At 44.1% G+C, this 20755-nt stretch overlaps 1 protein-coding gene across 1 annotated transcript; it reads right to left on the bottom strand.

The window, feature by feature from the left end:
* Window positions 1–13189: 13189 nt before the first annotated feature.
* On the bottom strand, window positions 13190–16461 carry LOC138516381 (disintegrin and metalloproteinase domain-containing protein 9-like). The gene has a single exon (XM_069631448.1). The coding sequence runs from the start codon at window positions 16286–16288 to the stop codon at window positions 14078–14080; it is 2211 nt and encodes a 736-aa protein (XP_069487549.1). The 5' UTR covers window positions 16289–16461; the 3' UTR covers window positions 13190–14077.
* Window positions 16462–20755: the final 4294 nt, after the last annotated feature.

Raw genomic sequence — 20755 nt, 5'->3', positions numbered from 1 at the left:
CTATGAGCACTATCTTCGCCTGCTCTCTGCGCACCTTCGCCAGTACCCTTGTCAGCATGACTAAAGGGGGAAACGCATAGTGGACTGCTCCTGCCCACTGCTGCAGAAACGCATCCGCCTCCACTGCTTCTGGATCTATTCTCCAACTGAAGAACCTGGGGATTTGTGCATTGAGCCTGGATGCGAATAGATCAATATCCATGGCCCCCATAACTCTTGAATCTGAGTGAAGATGCTCGGGCACAGCTTCCAGTCACTGGAATCTACCAAATATTACGTGTTCCAGTCCCCTACTGAGTTCAGTGCTCCAGGCAAGTATTCTGCTGATACAGATATCTGCTGTTGCAGACAGTGGTGCAAAAAACCTTTTGCTAACTCTGCCAGCATTTTGGAGGAGGTCCCTCCTAGCTTGTTTATGTAGCAAACGGCCGAAATATTGTCCATCTTGAGGAGGACACTTGGCTTGATCTCTGGTGAATGCGCATACTGCGAACGACCCTGCCAAAAAGCTCTAGGCAGTTAATGTGGAGCCGGAGTTCCTCTTCGGACCATTTTCCTCCGGTCTCTAAATTCCTGCATCGTGCTCCACAGCCTGCTCTGCTCGCATCTGACTCTATAACGAGGTCTGGGGTGTCGCCGAAGATCGCTCTGCCGTTCCAGGCTTCCATGTTTTGGATCCACCAATGCAGTTCTGTGAGAGCTTCCTGATCTAAGGTGACAATTTGATGGTAACCCAGGCCCCCTCTGAGGTGCCTGATCTTCAATCTCTCAAGAGCTGTGTAGTGCAGAGGACCTGGGAAAATCACTTGGATCAAAGCTGTGAGGAGACCCACTATGCGTACCAGATTGTGAAGCGAGAGAACCCGTTTTGCTATTACTGTCCTCAATTCCTTCTTTATGGATTTTATCTTTAGCGCTGGCAGCTCTGGAGAGGCTTTCCTGGTGTCTATAACGAAACCTAGGAACTCTATCCTCTGTGCCGGTCGCAGATCTGACTTTTCCGTATTTACTGTGAAGCTGAGGGAAGATATCAGGGTGCATACCCACGTGGCCTATTCTCGCAAGACGCTCGCACTGTGCCCAGGTATGAGGATATTGTCTCGGGGCATAAACATAGGCGTTGGCTGTCTCGCTTGCGATGGGTAACCCACAAACTCTAGCCGTATGCCTGATATCGCCTGCAGAACCCATGCATCGTTGAACAATTTGCACCATCATGCAAAAACAACAGCATCCTGCCTTCCCCTCTCTGGGCTGTCTGCGGAAGGGTACTCACCACCTGGTTCACTTTGTTGCCTGTAGGCACCTCTTCCTCTGCGATTCCTGCGGAAGCGGGCTCAGGCTGGGAAAAAAGTGTTTTGCTGGTGGACTTCCCAGTATTGAGCTCTGTGTCCCTGGGGCCTCCTCTGTGAGCTAAAACGACCAGACGCCAGGCGCCTTTGACGTCGGGTCCCGGCAAAAACACGCCTGGGAAATATCCTCCTAATGGAACTATTCTATTCTTCTTTCTGCTGACAGTGCGCAATTAGCGTTTCCTAACAGGCAGACGGCCTGTTGAGCCCAGCTCCCCAGGACTTGTGGGTCCACTGGCATGAGCTTGTCTTGACATCCCCGTCATGCCCGGTCCACCCCTTTCCTTAAGCCTTTTGACAATTTGGTGATAAGCGTCACCATTTTGGGATCTACTTCTGGGGTGTCTGAAACCTTGCCTGGCAATTCAGGTCTAGGGCACTCTGCCTGCATTCTGGACCTGACTTCTCTGTCCAACGGCTTTCTCATGTGCTGAGTCATATATCGCTCCACCCTGGGCCATGACATCCAATTTGTGGATCTGGGGTGCCTTCTAGAATCTGGGTCAAACATGTCAGTCAGATCTTCCTTCTCTTCTGGAGGTTGCTTGAGGACATTGAGCTTCTGAGGAGCTTCTTCTTGCTCCTCCTCCTCATTGTCCGGGGTGTACCCGGCGTCCTCCTCTTCTTCCCCTGTATTGTACACCCCTGAGGCATGGGGTCGAGAGCCTGGCACCGTCAACCTTTTCAGAAAGGCGTCTGTTATCTACCCCATCATTTTGGCTCAGGGGCGTCAAAGAGTCAGTTCTCTTCCGAGCCTTTTCACTGCCCTGATTATCACCCACTGACCTGGGGTGTCCAGCTGAGGTACCTTCACCCTCTTCCTGGACCTCTCCCGATCTGCTTTCTGTTTGTTGAGCATTGCTTCAAAGTGGTCCAACCTCTGTGCCAGAGGTAGCACTCCTTCAGCCACAGCCTGTGACAAAGAGTCACAAAAGACTTTTTTTAAACTATGTGAGAGGTCTTGTTCCACAGCAGCGGGCTTCTCAACCCACTCCTCTGAGCTCCACTCAGGGGATGTGCTCCTGGGCTCTCTCCTAGTGTGCAATAATGCAATGCTCGCCCTCACAAGCTATCTGAGGCTCTCAGCTGAATGTAACATGCCCACGAGGGGTCAGTGCGTTTATTTTATTTTGTTTTCGTTTGAAATATGCTGCGTTTGAAATATGCTGTGTATTCTCTTATCCTGAATGTGCCGCTTTGTCAGGGAAAACAAACACCTCTTTGAAATTTTTTGGATCCTGCGGCGCGCTGCCTGTCAGAACATTGTGTCAGATGCGCTCCTGCGACGTCCTAGAGGCCGGCGGGAGCGTCGAGCTTCCTCTGAGCCTCTATTTGGAAACTCTAACTTGTAATCCTTAGGAGGAGGGGCAGGCTGCCTAGCGTAGGCGCGATCGCCCACGGCTCTGACCTCTCGGCTTCCTCAGAGCCTTAGTAAAGCAAAAACGAGATGAAACCGCCAGCGCCCCTCACATGCCTACTCGCCTAATAATGGGCGGTCGCCCGAACCGCTCAAAAGGACTTAATTATACACGCTTACATTATTCAACGCGCGCATAGCCTACAGCAAAAACACATAGTATTATAACATATAATGCATGCCCATAACTACATAAATTGCTTGCAGCACGCCCTATCCACTATCTTAGAGAAGCAGCAACAAAGAAAGAGGAGTTGGACTGATAAGGAGGGGCTCTTATAGGAGATGCCAGTGCCAGATTGGGTGAAAGTGCACACCAGGACTACCTGAGAACCGAAGATTATGGGGTTGGCAGTAGACAAGAGAACATTTTCTGAGCAACGATTAAAACTTTACTCCTTTTGTGTTTAAAGTCCAAAGGTTCTGGGGAAACTCAAAATGTGTTGACAAGTTTGGAAAGTAACAAAAAATAAAAAATAAAAATTACATTTGAAAGGCTGTTGAAGCAGTAATAATGAAGAATAAGCATAATGCTCGCCTCCAGTCTTGTCATAGAATTTTAGATGGCATATCTGTTTAACGCAAAATTAACTGCCTTCTGTCTGGAGTTAGGCGGCAAGAGCCTTTTGTATCTTAAGTCCATGCACATATCATGTGCCTAGAAAAATGCTTTTTGGTAATTAAGTGCCATCATTCTGCTATCACCGACAATTTGCTTTTTCTCTGTATAAAGCAGAAGGACACATTGCATAGCTTCTCTTAAGAGCTCCTGTAAAATCCCTTTTTTAAGTAAAAAAACGAAATTGGCTTTTTCTAGTTGCTGGTTCACTCTACACGTTATAACACTATGCAGAGCCAAAGGGAAAAGCAAAGTGTACACCCCACGCGAAATACAGGACAAACACATTCTGAAAACACTTCCAAAACACCAAACAAAGGGCATGCACGCAATCACGAATGCAATCACCAATACTTATTACTTTTTCTTCAGAGTGTCACGGAAAAACAAATGCACCCTGTGGCACTCAACTCTAATCTTAACAAATACATGTACAGTTTATTACAACATTGTTAAAACCAATAACACTAAAACTAGAATGCAAAATTAACAAAGACGCTACACTGAGAAATGCCAGGCACCTATATACAATAGAGTGCAAAATGACAGTGCCTTTCAAATAATTAAAGTGCATCTGATAATACATCACATATTCCACCATTCAATACAATGGAATAATTGTATTATGTTAAAGCGTATTGATAATGTTTCTAGGGTCCATTGAATGCTTGTACATTTCATTGGCATCTCTTGTAAACCCTCTAAACGTTCTGTACATGTTTCAATCCCATGTGGTGGTTGTAGGGATTTTCTTCAGGGGCTGATGGCCTTTATCATGGTGCAGGGTACCTAAAAAATAATGAATGAGATGTTATAGGAATGGACTGGTCTGTGTGAATGATTATATAGTTCTATACAAGGGAAGATCGAAAAATTGAGTCTTACCTAGAACCGGCACCTGGCAACTTTCGGTACTCATAAATAGTACTGACTTATACGAAAATGATTGAATCATATTGTGGGTGCCTTGGCCATGTTATAGTGAGGGACATGTCCTGAAACAAGCAAATATAAACATGTGTAAGACTCCCAGGAGTATTACTGCCAGTGCCCCCAATCGAACACGATGAAATGCAATTCATTAGTATGCAGCGAGCGGGGGTGACGGCCTCCCAGCCAATGTTGAGGCTTCGAACAGGGTCTTTACCACACGGTATAGACCCCATCCTGAGTCTCATCAGAGCCGGAGGCTGCCATCTTCCCTAACCGGGAATCGTGTAAGTGCGCACCACTGCGCCCCCACATCACCATCCCCCACCCTCACACCCCTTTTCCACATATTTAGTCCTGTCCCACTTACCTTGTGTTTCCTTCTTCCTCGCCGGACTTGGGAACAGTAGTCTTACCGGCGCATCTACGACTCTGAAATAGCTGCCATGGAATGAGAGAAGGGACTACCTGCAGTTCCCTTCTCCCCGATCCATGGCAGCCATCTTTTTTTGTTGTTTTAGTTCTGGGTACAATGTGTCGTAGTACTAATACCAATATAACCCTCTTGGGGGGGGGGGGGTGAATGGTGAGGTAATACCTCAGGGGTCACGTTCAAGCCCTGCTGCCTGAGGAATTACCTCACCGGTAATGCCCTCAATCCTCGGGTTCCATTTCTTAATTAATATTGTCTTTATCATATTCTAGAAGGTATGGATGCCCCTGGGGAACCTATAAAGATTTACGAAGGGTCAATGACTGCTTTTCAGTTATTACCTCGGCCCTCATCCTTTACCCTTCATTATCTGAGCACTGGTAGTCTTTTGTGAGCATGAATTGCACTCCCCCTCGTAGAATCAAATGCATTAAGAGACATGGAGACAGCCTCAATAGAAAGTGAAGAGGCTCCAGATTAATGCTTAACTTCATACATTAAAGTTGCTCACCAGTTACCACGAAAGAGTGCACCTTTGGGATGCAGATAGTTACTTGCTTCCATGAGAGACTGCACCCAAGAAATTACACAAAGTTTGCCACACATCAGGAATATTACTAAATATATTCAAAGCCAACAAACGTGGTTCTGCAGGATTGCAAATTTACAACAACAAATTCTGATAAGCCCCATTAATGAAGAACAGTGCCCTTCTTGCACCAATACAATATGTTTCCGGAATCTATAAACAAGAAATGTCAATGAAGGGCAGAGGATCCTTGAAGTTAATCAATAATCACCTTATCCCATAGAAATCATGGAACTGTGTTTTCTGAAAATGTGAAATGCCCAATGTGCCACAAATGTTCAAATGTAAACAGCACATTTCTTTTTTTAACAGTAACTGAAACATTGCTATATTTATTCCAGTATATATATATATATATATATATATATATATATATATATATATATATATATATATATATTTTCAATGAAAAACTTTGTTAAGGAGACGTTATGGTTAAGTTGCACTAATAAAAACCCATGAAATTCATGAAATTCAATGAAAAACTTTTGTTAAAGGGACGTTATGGTTAAGTTGCGCTACTAAAAACCTATGAAATTCAGTGAAAAAACTTTGTTAAAGGGACGTTATGTTTCCAAGTAAAACCGAAAAACTCCAGAAATTCGCCAGTTATGGTAAGCTAAGCAACCATAACTCGCGCCACCACCGTGCACTGCTAAGACTAACACCCAGGACATCAAAGATGACATCACGAATCAGGTTGGGAATATCATTTCAAAATTTCATGCGCTTTCATTGAGTGGTGCCAAAGTTATATGCCATCCAAAAACTGCCCGCAAACATCTGAAGTGTCCCCAAACTTCTCAGGACTGTCCGCGAACATCCGAACTGTTTGCAGACTTTCGAGGCAAAAACACCAGTTTTTTTGCTTCTTTCAGCCATATCCCATCCAATCCTCATCACCCCTCACCTCCCCAGAGATTATTTGATAAATTTGACAAGTGCAATGTTGTGTTTTTTAATATGTTTTTACTGCGATGTTCTTGGACGCCGGCCACTGTCCGCGAATCCAAGATGGCGCGCATTTCCAAAAACCTGACACACTTCACTCTTTTCACCATCCAATCAGCGGGTGCGTCCGATGTCCGCGGACACCACGTTGCCCTCTAAGCCAATCAGTGTACTGTCTGCGGAGAAAACAGGGAATTGTGTCTGCGGAGTTGACACAGATATCACAAATTTTTTGAGACCCACTTTTTGGTCGTTTTAAAAAAAAGTACTGGACGGATTTTCACCAAATTTACAAAAGCACGCTTTCGGGACCAAGCTGCCGCTCCTGTCGCAAGTTTGGTGAAAATCCATCCAGCGGTTTAGGCTGTAGGCTTGAACAAAGTTTTTTCTCCATTCAGTCTATGGGAAAGAAAGACATTTAGGGACCCCCCCCTCCTATAGCTTTGCCCCCCCTGGACTAAACCTCACCAATATTGACCAATTCAGAGTGGGCCATGTACTTTTTTTGCAAAGTTTAGTGAGTATTCGTCCAGGGGGAGTAAAGTTATAAGCCGCCCTAAAAGTGCTCTTCCTATGGGTTTAGCAACTTAACCATAACTACATGGCCGCTACCGCAGGCCATGTAATTACACAGTCACGGTAGTGGCTATGTAGTAATGGTTAAATTGCTAATAGCCGGCTGGGACCGGCTTTGTGGTAAAGTTATTCGAAGGTAGGATCGGTTTGAAAGGGAAAAAAAGTGCTTGTGGTAATATGTTCATAGGGTTTTACAGGCTGCCATGGAAAGGGAAGAGGGGTTGTGTACGGAGCCCTGCCTTCTCTTTCCATGTTGGCTGTCTTGTAAAAGGATTTTCCTTCCTACAGCGGGACGGCGGAGGCGTCCCGCTGTAGGAAGAATAATCCTTCCTTCTTAAGTGGGACACCGCTATAGGAAGAAAAATCTATGTTTTCGCACCCTGGGTTCCCGCTTTGGGAAACAGGGGTGCTAATGGCTTTTATCCCCCATTTCTGGGGCTGCAATGGACGATAATGGTCCGGAGCCCTCTTTATTTATTTATTTATTTATAACACACCAATGCCCGCAGACATCAGGCTGTGTGGTTACAGTATTTGTTGATGAAGATGAGGAGGAGGAAGACAGCTTACTACTTGCTGAGAAAGGAACAACCTTTCTGAGAGCATTGCGGTCATTGGATTTGGTGTGGCGGCGTATGGAGGCGGTCCCATAGGAGTACTGGCCAGGTAGTCTGCGACTGAGTGCACTCAGTGCATTTCACTGTTAGCTTTAGCTTTTGGTACACTCCCAACAGTAGCAAAGAACTGGCACACCCATGATTCCATCTTGGTGCTAGAAGTAGGCACTTCCTCTACCTCATCTTCTTGGTCCTCTTCATTGTCTTTGAAAGTACTGCGCTTTTTTGTTGTGAAGGTCCTCCAGCTGGTGGCGGTGGTGGCTCTTAGGGAGGAGGGATGGCAATAACTGATGCCATTTTTAAGATAAATAGCAGTTTTGATAACATTCTTCCAAGTATGTGCTGTGTACTAGATTGGTAATGGATAATGAGTACGAATAGGTGTAGGAGGTGTGCAAGGGAAATTTTGAAGTTGAAAGTTCCTAGATCTGTAGAAAATGCAGTCCCGAACTGTCCGCGAAGGATGGATCTTATCGTGAAGTGTGGACGGGTTCTCGGACATCTCATCATGCCGCGTGCCAGCGTATGGTCATGTGGCACTGTCCAGAAGGTCCGCAATGAAGTCAGATGTTCGTAGACGTCTATGGATGCAAAACTAGTTGAAATAGTTGCAAAAAGTGCATAGAAGTGTTAAGAATGATTCTAGAAGGTGGGAATGGAAGGGTTTTAAGGTCACACTTTGTAAATTGGATACAAATATTGTTATATTTGGTAAGTATGATATTAGTAAGTTGTAGGAAAATAGCATGCACTGGTAAAAACCCATGAAATTTAAAGAAAAAACTTTGTTAAAGGGACGTTATGGTTAAGTTGCACTAATAAAAATCTATGAAATTCAATGAAAAAACTTTGTTAAGAGGACGTTATGGTTAAGTTGCACTAATAAACACCTATGAAATTTACTGAATAAACTTTGTTAAAGGGACGTTATGGTTACAAGTAAAATCGAAAACCCCCTGAAATTCGCCAGTTATGGTGAGCTAAGCAACCATAACTCACGCCACCACCGTGCACTACTAAGACTAACACCCAGGAAATCAAAGATGACATTACAAATATCATTGATGACATCACTGATGACATCACATGTGCATTTACCTTTCATACAAGGGGTTGTGAATGTAACGTTGTCAAAAAGGTATCAGGAGATGTGTAAACTACATAGTTCATCACGCAATGTAGTGGTCTAAAGAACATTCCATTGCAGTGTTCTTTCTAGTACAGGAACCTTCTCATACAGAAATGTAGGTATTTGCTGCAGCATAAACCACAGAGGTGCTATATTTGTAATTTTCCAAAGTTATATAATAAAACCGTGAATGCTTCTGTATCAGACTTTTCCGTACTGTGAAACGTGTACTAAGTAAGTAATAATGCATCACTTACTACATATTTCTACTAATATACTAATACACACACAACATAAATAGACTACAATGCATACACATATGGGGCTTATATATGGAGGGTAAAGTAAGCAAACAAGAGGCAGTATCATTAGCAACTGTGTATAATCTACATGATTGTGTTCTCATAAGATGCAATTAAATTCTAAGGAAAGTAGTGTAAGAACATGTGAGAATAGCAATATCTATAAATGTAATACCTTTTCAAAGTTAAGTTTCTGACTATCAGTAATGAACCCCACCTGGCCTAGATATGGCAGTGACCAAAAAAGAAGGGGCTAGACATGTGATGTCATCAATGATATTTGTGATGTCATCTTTGATATCCTGGGTGTTAGTCTTAGCAATGCATGGTGGTGGCGTGAGTTATAGTTGCTTAGCTTACCATAACTAGCGAATTTCAGGGGTTTTTCGCTTTTATTTGTAACAATAACGTCCTTTTAACATTGTTTTTTAATGAAATATATATATATATATTCAATGAAAAAACTTAAGGGAACGTTATGGTTAAGTTGCCCTAATAAAAACCTATGAAATTCAATGGAAAAACGTTGTTACAGGGATGTTGTGGTTACAGGTAAAACGGAAAAACCTCAGAAATTCCCCAGTTATGGTAAGCTAAGCAATCATAACTCATTATCACTGATATCATCAATTACATTTGTGATGTCGTCTTTTATGTCCTTTTATGTCCTGGGTGTTAGTCTTAGCAGTGCACGGTGTTGGAATGAGTCAGCCTTTCTCAACTATCATGCTGGACTTCCTTTGCATCTTGTACTCATGGTGGCCCTGAATCATGCTGTTCCCATCTTCATCTTCATCCTGGCTTGCAGCATTATGTGTTGCTACTGACTCCTGCAATTGTATTCGCTCTCCCCTCTTGCTTCTCTGCTCTTTTTGACTGCTTACTCTCTGTTCTCTCCTCATCTCCCTTCTCCCTTTTCCTATCTCCCCCCCCCTTACTTTCTTCTATGCACTTACTCTATAAGAATTGTCCCTGGACCTAGTATGATATCAACTTCATCTGTCACCTCCCCTTCCCCTGAATGTCCCCTCTCCCCCCTCCATCACTATCTGAAATGTTGTCAGGCCTAGTACGATAGTCGATTGCTTTGTTCCTCCCCTCCCTTTCTGCACCCCACTCTCTCACCTTTGGTTTTTCTCCGGCTCTACCAGAAATGTCATCAGACCTAGTACGGTAGTCACCTCTCTGTTTCCATTTCCTTCCCACTCTCCCCCTCCCTTCCTTATCTATGTCTTAGCTCTTGCACTACCTGAAATGTCGTCAGGCCGAGTACGATAGTTCATTTCACATCCTTACTGCTCATGGCCTTTAAGAATGTCATTGTATTTTTCCTTGCCTTGAAGCGCTTTAAAACACATTGTGTATTGGCGCTATATAAATAAACTATCATATCATATCATCACATTCGTCAAATGGCAACAAAGTTATAAGCCATTTAAAAATGTTGAGACCCCCCTTTAATTTAGCCCCTCTTAGAAATCCCACCAAACTTTCCAAAAACATTCATATTTAGATGTAGAATTTTTTTACAAACTTTTGTGCAGATTTGACAAATAGCACTACATTTATAAGCATTTACAATATTATGGGACCCCCTTTAATTTTGCTCCCTCTTTACAGAATCCCACCAAACTTTGCAATACCTTTCTAAATCAGGTCTAGAATAGAATTCCAGAATATCATGCAGTTTCATAGAGCTGCGCCAAAGTTATAAGCCATCCAAGAACTGCTTTTCACCAACTCTGTAATGCGGAAATAGGCACTGATGTCCCCGAACATCTGAAGTGTTTGCGAACATCACAGAACTGCCCGCAAACATCTGTACTGTTCGCAGACTTTTTGGGGGGAAAACATCCTTTTTTTGGCCTCTTATGGCCGTATCCCTTCACACGCGCATCACCCCTTACCTCCCAAGAGATTGTTTGATAAGTTTACCAAGTGCAATGTTGTGTTTTTTAATATATTTTTACTTCGGTGTCCGCGGACACTGGCAAATGTCTGCGAATCCAACATGACGCACTTCACGCTTTTCCCCTTCCAATCAGTGGGCGCCTTAGATGTCCGCTGGCATCACGTCGCCTTCTAGGCCAATCAGATGCTGTCCGCGGACTGAAGAGGGAAATGGGTCTGCTGAGCGGAGCCAGATATCACTAATTTTTTTGGACCTACATTTTGCTTGTTTTAAAAAAAAAACCAAGTGGACGGATTTTCACCTAATTTACAAAAGCACGCTTTCGGGACCAAGCCGCCACTCCTCCCACAAATTTGGTGAAAACCCATCCAGCGGTTTGAGCTGTAGGCATGAGAAAAGGTTTTTTCCATTCAGTCTATGGATAAAAAAAATAGAATGCGGGACCTTCCCTATAACTTTGCCCCCCCTTGAAGAAACCTCACCAAACTTACCAAAGAAATAGAACGTGGGCCATATACTTTTTTTGCAAAGTTTGGTGAGGATTCGTCTAGGGGGAACAAAGTTATAGGCCGCCCAAAAAGTACTCTCCCTATGAGATGAGCTACTTAACCATAACTACACGCTCGCTACCGCAGGCCATGTATTATATATATATATATATATATATATATATATATATATATATATATATATATATATATCTCCACTGAACAAACACTAGTTAAGGTGCAGTTATAGGTGATAAGATTTAAAGCAAAAAAAACCTTGAAATTCAGCGGATGTGCAAAGTCATGACCATGTTAACTCAGTGTGCTCCCTTTGATGTCCCCCATAATGCAATTTGTATGTCATTGTAAATCCCTTCTCTTATAATGTGTATGTGCTCATGGGCTTTGCAACGGGAGTGTGCCGAATTAAGATGGCCTTGACTTCCAACATCCGCTGAATTTCAATGGTTTTGTTGCGTTAAATCTATTCACCTTGACTGCATGTTAACTAATGTTTTCTTGTGAATTTAAATGTTTTGTAATACATGTGCATATTCCTCCTCTAGATTTCCTTTGTGCCCACAGGCCAGGTACTTTTGGCATTAGGCAGTGAGCACAGCCTTCAGCATTCCCAACAACTTCCTCTAAGACAGTTCATGAAGTCATAACATAATTGTTAATGTGCTTTAATGGGTAGTCTTTTAAAAATGACTTTTTAAATAAGGGAAAGCTTTGTAACAAAGGAATTACAAGCTCTGATTACATCTCTAAGATGTTGTATGCCCATGAGGTTATTGCCATAGGTATTTTAACCAGGCCAGGCTCATGAATGTAGTAGTTTGATGCTGCTGGTGACATACAGTAGATGTAGTACCCAGCGGCAGTGATGTCAGTGGTTTATGATGTCAGCATCGAACATGTCAGTGTTTGTGGAGAGAGAATGTTCCATGAGTGACAGGTGGAGAAAGAACTGGGATGCAGGGTGTGGATGGCCAGTGGTGTGTATGTCTGTGTCATAACTTATCTGTTGAACGTACCTTACGTACTCAGAGTACCAATTGACAATACAGCCTACTCAAGTTGGAATTCTGTTTCCTCTGTAACTATGGACTTCCATCATTTCATTATAATTATTAGTTTTTGCTGTATGTCAGCTCTGGGACCAGAAAGCTTAGGCAACACATTAATGATGTAGGTCATACTTCGAGAAACTATTAAGAGAAACTGAAATTCCTGTCTATAGTATTGTTTACCTAACAACATATCCAAGAAAATCTTTAACAGACCCCCAAAAGCCAAAAGTATTCTGTGACATACACATTGACATACTAGACATCGTAAGAACAAGAACAATCCTTTTGCAACAATTGCATATTTCATTTCGTCTGGGTGAAAAGGGGGGTCATGGACTGTCAAGTGAATCTGGTTTTCTCTGGGAAAAGAAAAAAGCAAAGCTTCTAAGGATAGGCAAACCATTATAGCTTTTAGATTACTTCGGGCACTGATAGTTCTGCGAGAGTTAGGAGTGACCTACCTCAGCAGTAGTAAATGTTTCCAAGGTGGAAAATAAATGATGCAAGTATTTGTATTATTTTTTAAAGAAGCACATTCATTTAATTTTTGACAGGCTGCATCTGGAGAGATACATGTGTCTAATAAGTCATGGAAAACCGTGTGCTTCTCAAACAAAAAAGTATCCGAGCAACCCATCTTTTTTGATCTTCTTTTATCACCTTTCAGATTTTTGTCATACCAATACACCTTTTTTAGACAGAAATCCATAAGGAAAAAAAGGCAATAGGCTTCATTGACAACGATAATGACAATATGGCTTGCTTAGCTCACAGGAAATAATGAAACATCCAACCTAGACAAAAATTACGAATAGTTTTATTATGAGAGGAAACCGGATACTGTGCTTCATAGCCATATCATTTGCATGTGTTATTTTCCAAATAAAAAATATAACATTTATGTAAATCTTCTTTACGGAAAAAAAGAAAATTATTGCAATTGAAATGGAGTGGAATACAACATTATACACGTTTACACTTTTAAGAAAACAAAAACATTGCTGGGTGTGGAAGTCCTTTTCTAACCCATTTCAACTTGAGCCCCTTCAGAGCAATTGGACAATTGTGCCCTCCACAGAGAGCATGTAAATATGTATTTTCTTTATCAATATGTAACATCAGTAACAATTAAATATGAGAAGAACATTAAAAAACACTGATACATAAGACAGTGAGAAATATATACAACATAGTAGAACAAGGGGCAACGTTATGTTGATCATGTAGAAAGGCACTTGGATGATTCTGTACATACAGGAGTGTCATTTTTAAAAAAAAATGTTTTGCAAACACAGAAGCCAAATAGCAAATACTACAATTTTGAGACAAAACAACCAGGAACTTTATGCATGGAATGTAAACGGTATACACGCATTTCGTCGAAGTATTTTTCAACGTGGGACATTTCATCGCCAAACCTTTCATCGCCAACATTTTTTTTTGTGAATTTTTTTTAGGGGGGGTGTTTGTGCGGGTTGGGGTAGGATTATTTGGGTAAGGGGGGGGGGTTGGGGGGGCGCAGCCCCCCCCCATAAAACATTTTTTTAAAAATGTTGGCGATGAAAGGGTCGGCGATGAAAAGTCCCACGATGAAAAAGTGGTTGACGAAATAACGTAGAACCATGTGAACACATCGTTGGAATTTCATTAAGGTGAAAATGAGATGATCTTATCAAATAACATTGTTTTTCAGCGTTTAAATAGATTCACAATCTGGTGTCTGAATACAATTCCAAGAATAACGGCAGCAACAACTAAAGGGATAGTAACACCCAAACCTATGGCAAGATCTCTATTCAGTTTCTCCTGTCTCTCTTTCTCCCTTTGTGCTGCTACAAGTGGGCACACATATTCTCTAATTTGAAACTCTTCTTCTGGTGGACTATATCTAACGAAAGAGCCTAAAATCAAGGGTCCGCTGTCAATACTTCCACCGTGTCCTCCATATTTACAATTTGGAGGAGCCCATCCATTGTTGCAATGGCAGTGCTTATTGTTATTACACACCCCATGACCACTGCAGTTTCTCAGTACATCACAATCATAAGTAAGGTCAGAGATGTTAACACATTTCCTAGCCAGACAAATCTTCCCAATGCCACATTGGGCTCCATCCTCAACTTCTCCAACATCGGTTATGCTATAAGGGTAGTCTATGCTCAAACAAGATGTATTACCTGAGGATGTTTTAACTGAAGCAGCATGGGACTTATAAATATTTATATTGTGCAAAGTATAACAATGCACTCTCCCACACAGGACATCTGCAGGTTCACACTTTTTCGGTGAACCATCTCGATCTTCAAAACCACAATTTCCAACATTGTCACCAATAGTGTTGATTGCAGCGAAGCATTCCCTTGAAGCAGCCTTTGCTCCTTTTCCAAACAGCATCTCACAATGTTGGTTATAATCATAGCATTTGTTACTCACACAGAATGACTGATTGCGATTGCAAGGCGTTCCATCTTGAGAGTACATATCATCCGGGCAGAAACTAGATGTCCCATTGCAGTACTCTGCCAGGTCACACTCAGACACAGGCTTTCTACAAGGAGTTCCTTGATCAATAAACTGACACCATCTGCAGCATTCCCCATTACTGCATTGTGCATTACCTTTGAGCTTGCAAGTAGCAGTACAGCAGGGATCACTGGCACACTCCTCTTCTGACCCACAGTCACATTGCTCCTGTCCTTCAACTTTTTTGTTGCCACAGTAATGAAAAGTCTCTTGCCTACGAAAATGAGCTGATGGCACAGCCTGCAAACAGTACCCTCCACCACGAGCAATAAAACGACTATAATATTGCATACTGCAAACACTAAATGACGTTGCTGTCACTCCACCATGACTCATGATGCACGGCGACAGTGGACAGGGGCATTTGCTTGTGTAGTCTGGGTCGTGTGGCATCCCGAAAGCGTGGCCTAGCTCATGTGCTACATTGCTTGCTATTGCATGAAATCTATCTCCACGGACTGAAACGAACATTACTGCGTTAGGGCCCCAACAGATATCGCCTGCAAAAGTTGCCCCACTAACTAACTCATCAGCCATGTCTTTTCTCAGTAAGACTGTCATATCAACTTTCAGACCCGGATGTACACGTTTAGCTTTCCAGGTAGCAAGATCGCGTAGAACGTTATGTGCAGTGTCATTATATTGTATAACACTCTTCACATTCCAAATTTGTAATCCCGATAACACCAACTGAAGATGTAATGGTGCAAACATTGTGTCCGCCATGTTCATTACATGTAACACTACATCAGTCACAAGGGTGATGTTCTCAGAATAGTATAGAAACAGGTCGTGGTCAACAATAACATAAATATGCATGGCATGGCCTGAATTAGCGCTTTGTCGATATTTTCTCTGCTTTATTGTGCTTAAAAGCTCCTCCTTTGCCGTTCTAAATTGACGGACGACCTGGCACGCCGTGAGCTCGCCGTCGTTTTCAACTTTGTAAATAATGTGCTGAAACTTGAAGGCGTCCTTGACGGGCTCGATGGCATAGGTAGCGCTTTTAGTTTGCAGAAAACCCCTAACTCCAGCACATGTGCTGAGGGACACCATGGAGCCAGGGATACCCTCCACGTTGCCGTAATAATAGCAGTGCTGCAGCCTTGGCGCGGCATACACTTGCACTCTCCCCGTGCCATTCTGCGTGTAGACGGCAAAGCCGGGGGCCAGCAGCGCGCTGTTGTGCAGGAGATGCAGGGTATAGATCCGGCCTCCCGCTGTCACCTGGTAGGCAAGGCCCGGGCCAGGCACATTTTCCAACCGTCGCGGGATGATAACTTCGTAAACATCCGGCAGGTGGGAAAGGAGAGCGCCCTGCAGTAGCTGCGCACACAGGAGGCCCAGCGCCCGCAGCAGAAGCGGACCTGACGTCATGCCAGAGGCGATAAACACTCCGGGGGAATCCCGCGTCCGGTGAGTGAGCCGGTGAGTGAGCCGGGGCGGCGCCGCTGTTTTTTTTTTTTTTTTAATGTCTTGGGGACGATACTTCTCTCCTGCTACTTCGGTCACTGGGTGGCTTGCTGGGGCCGCTTCCGGTGTGGGCCTCGCGCGTGGCTCGGCAGTTGGTCACGCGATAGTCCTCAGAGGCTATTTAGGCGCTCCGGGACTGCTTGCCACAGTGTCTCATCTCAGATACCCGCAATAAAGCTGTCACATACCCCATATTTGCGGACGTTATATATTGAACGAAATCAGCCCGCTTGCTCGTTTCAAACTTTCCAAAATTCAATGCGCAAAACGTGGTTGTTTTCAGGTTCATCTTAATGATCCCATCAAAATAAATAACCACACCACGTTCTGATCATCAGAAGCAGGGCTGGAATCGAAAAAGTGACACGCATTGTCAAAGCCAGTTTAGGCGTTTTGGGTAGGCCTTGGATAGGCATTTGCTAGGCGGTGATAGAATTGCAATAGGAGGAAAAATAAATGATTACCTGGGCATATGATGCCAGTACCTGGCAAATGTCTATTTAAAAACTGTTGGCTTTTTCATTGCTTGTTTTTAGTAGGACTTCATTGCATGGAAGAGATATAAATGAAGTGGCTTAAGGCAAACTTGGTTTACACATTTTTTTATTACAACATTAGCTATTTACAGCAGCAATTGACTCTTAGGCTGCATAAGGCTAACACTTGACAGCTAAACTTTGATGTTACTTCTTGATAGAGTGAGCTGAAAGAGATCCTAGAACAGAGGTCTTCAAACTGTGGGGCGCACTCCGCCCCCACGACAGGAGCAGCTGTATCCCAGGAGGCGCGAGAGCCCAGCATGAAATGTTAAAATATATATTTTTTAAGATTGGAGGAAACGGGCAGGGGCTGCTCACATGGTCAGAATGGACCATAAAACTGCCTCAGGCACCAATGAAAAAGTGGCCCGCAGTTGCAAATGGATATTCATTCCTTTAGTCACCGACTGTTTGAATAGTACCCAAGGAGGTGTTTTTTGTTAAATTTAAGCAAATTGTGATATTTAAAGAATATTTATTCAGCAACAATGGTCAGTTGCCAATTTTGACTGGCCTACACTAGCATTTTGCATTTTTGGTACGGGCATTGCCCTGTTGCACTATAGGCCAATCCGAGCGTGGCAGCTCATCCATAATGGGCGAGGGGGCGACCACCCAGTGGCCCCCTCGCCCATTATGGAGGAGTCGAGGAGCCAGCCCAGTGAAACACTGAGCACCCCCTCAGCTGCTTTTTTTCAGCTGAAGGAGTGCTCCTGGGTTGGCTGAACTGTCAAAGGGAAACACCACAGGGGACCCCCATCACCCATGACCATGCTCCGAGGGCAGCCCACACCACAGGGGACCCCCCCATCATCCATGACCATGCCACGCAGGCAGCCCACACCACAGGGGATCCCCCATCACCCGTGACCGTGCCCTGCAAGCAGCCCATCACCCATGACCATGCCCCGCAGACAGCCCACACCACAGGGGACCCCCATCATCCATGACCATGCCACGCAGGCAGCCCACACCACAGGGGACCCCCCATCACCCATGGCCATGCCCCGCAGGCAGTCCACACCACAGGGGACCCCCCATCACCCGTTACCATGCCCAGCACGCAGCCCACACCACAGGGGACCCACCATCACCCCTGACCATGCCCAGCAGTCAGCCCACGCCACAGGGGACCCCCATCCCCTGTAACCATGGTCTGCAGGCAGCACACACCACATGGGACACCCCAACACATACACGCGCAGCCATTTTCACATGATTTGGATTGCGCGGGCATGGTTAGCGTATTCACTGGGTAACGGTACCCCCTTTTCACGTGATTTGAATGGCGCGAGTGGGGTACGCGATTTCGCGAGCTATGCAAGGCCCTTTTCACACAATTTGACTGGCGCAGGCAGGGTACGGGATTTGCGGGTGTGCGCAAGGTCATTTTCACGCGATTTGACTGCCCCAAGCGGGGTATGCTCCAATTTTTCACGAGATTGTGATGGAGGGGGACTGTGTGCTGGGCCAAGGATAGCGCAGGACCTTTGTGCCGTATTGGACATTTCACTGGCTTTTTCCTGCACAAGGGGTGGTGTTGGGGACGTAACTGGCGCTGCTGGATGTTCACTGCGCCACAGCTGGTATTGGCTCGGGAAATCCATGAATACTCGGTGCACGAAAAAGGTGTTATGCGCTACGCTTGGCGCACAGGTGATGCACGCTCCCTCTCTGCGCGAGGCGCTTGCGGGACTTCCGGACTGGATTCCATGAGTTGTGCCCTAAATTGGTAAAGGATAAGCAGGTTGAGGAAACAGCGGAAGACATCATTGATTGTTTTACTAGTGTCCAGACTAGCATGCGATTGAATGAACAATACAATGCCCCAGTTACTCCACAACCAGCATCAGCACCACCTAAGCAGACTGTTTAAATACCAATATCTCTGGGGCAGATTGTACCTTGCAACTAACAACCTGTCATTCAACAATCAGCTATTCCTCATATCCACTGCCACACTTCGACTATTTCCACAGCCAGCCCTGACAGGCCCACTGGCTTAGTAACGGATTTCAGCACCAGGAAACCTGGCCAGCCTCAGAGGTTCACAAATATATGTTGCTTCTCCTTTCCCAATGTTTTTAACCTGATAGGGAACTCACTATGGGAGAGGGGCTCCTATAATTCATGCCCCTTTGAGACATGCCAGGGCAGTCCACAGGTGGAGAGACCAACCTGGACACTGTTCATGTCCCATGGTCAGTGGGCGATATCAGGAATCTGGTTAAGGAATTCTCGAATATCAGAGAGGAACTATAGAGATTTGCTGAAGAGTTGGAAACTATACCCAAGTGCTACACACCTTCTTGTGTATATATGACCAGCTCCTGAGGGTCATTATACCATTAGTGCCAACCTAAAAGTGGGAGCGGAACTTGTTCCAACCAGAGACAGACTGTTAACTGTTATAGCAGTGGTGTGCTCCCAAAAATCAGACTTGGCAAAGAGCCATAACTGTAAACAGAAAACAGGGGAATCTCATACATATTTATTGAACTCAAGCTAGTTCTCACCCACCATTGAAGCATTATTGAACAGATAGGCACACCTTGGAGGCAGTGGCAAATGCCTTTGTAATGGGGCTAATCTGTATTGGTTGGTAAACAAAGCCCTTATTTGAACCTGTTGCAGTGGCAAATCACTCTGTTGCATGCCAAGAACAGAAAAGAAGAACACTCAGAATAAACATATGGTTTTAGAGCTGCAGAATCTGCAGGGACAGGCAACACAAGGGGAGAGGAAGAGGAAAAGGAAGAGGCTAAGGTGTTGGCAGGATCCCCAGAGTAATTGATTGTTTAGCCCCACAGCCTGTAATTATCACAAACTGGTGGTTCATAGGAAACCTAAGTGTCCCAAGAGAGGCAAAATGAGTTTCTGACCCACACGCCCAAATGCAGCCCAATCATGAACCCTAAAGCACCAAGATTTCCACCAATCCATGTATCACCTAGTGCCCCCGATGTAGATCCATAGTGAGACAACCCGATAGAAACCATGCTTGAATACCTGTAGATCAGGAATGTTCCTGTGTACAGAGTATGATAGAAGGACAGACAATATCATGTTTGATAGACACAGGGGCTAATAGGTCTGCCATATTGTCTTGCTGTTTACCCAGCATCACTCTGTTCTCTGCTATAGTTAATGCAGTGGGTATTTCCAACACTCTGGCGTTGCATGCCAATATCAGTCCCCCTATTTCTTATCAAAGGCAAGAAGGCATTCTTGCTAACTCCTACTGTTCCTGGTATGTTATTAGGGCAAATCCTCCTCTGTAAACTGAACTGTACTATTCATTGTAGACCAGACAGAGTATTCTAGGATGTCCCTGACAGAAATACTCAGGCAGTTAGCCACACTCCAGGAGGTTACCTGATTTAGAAGCAAAGGACGATCTTATGTCCCCAGATCTCACTGAGATTTTATCACAAGTTCCTAATTGTTTATGGGCATTGTATGATTATATTGTGGGATGTATTTAGAATGCAGTCTGTTTAAATATGAGATGATCAAAAAAAAGACGACCCAGAATTCCCCAATACCAGTTACACCCTGAGGAAGAAGGGATTGTCCTGTTATAGAGGCACACCTAAAACCTGCAGTTAGAATTCAGACTAGTAGCCCCAGTGAGACACTAATTCTCACCTACCTTTAAAGAAGACAGGAAAGGAAAACTATCGATTTGTGCAAGACCTCTGTGCAGTAAATGGTTTAGTGTTGCCCTAATTTATGGTGGTGCCAAATCGTCTGACTGTATTGTCATGTGTTCCAGTGTTAACTATGCACTTTATAGTTGTAGGTCTGCATGTTGTTTTTTTTCTCTATACCC

Source organism: Ambystoma mexicanum, chromosome 6q (assembly GCF_040938575.1).
Source record: "Ambystoma mexicanum isolate Mex_15411 chromosome 6q, UKY_AmexF1_1, whole genome shotgun sequence".
NCBI lineage: Eukaryota > Metazoa > Chordata > Amphibia > Caudata > Ambystomatidae > Ambystoma > Ambystoma mexicanum.
The sequence above is the reverse complement of the archived record's forward strand: the minus strand, read 5'-3'. Positions and strand labels throughout refer to the sequence as shown.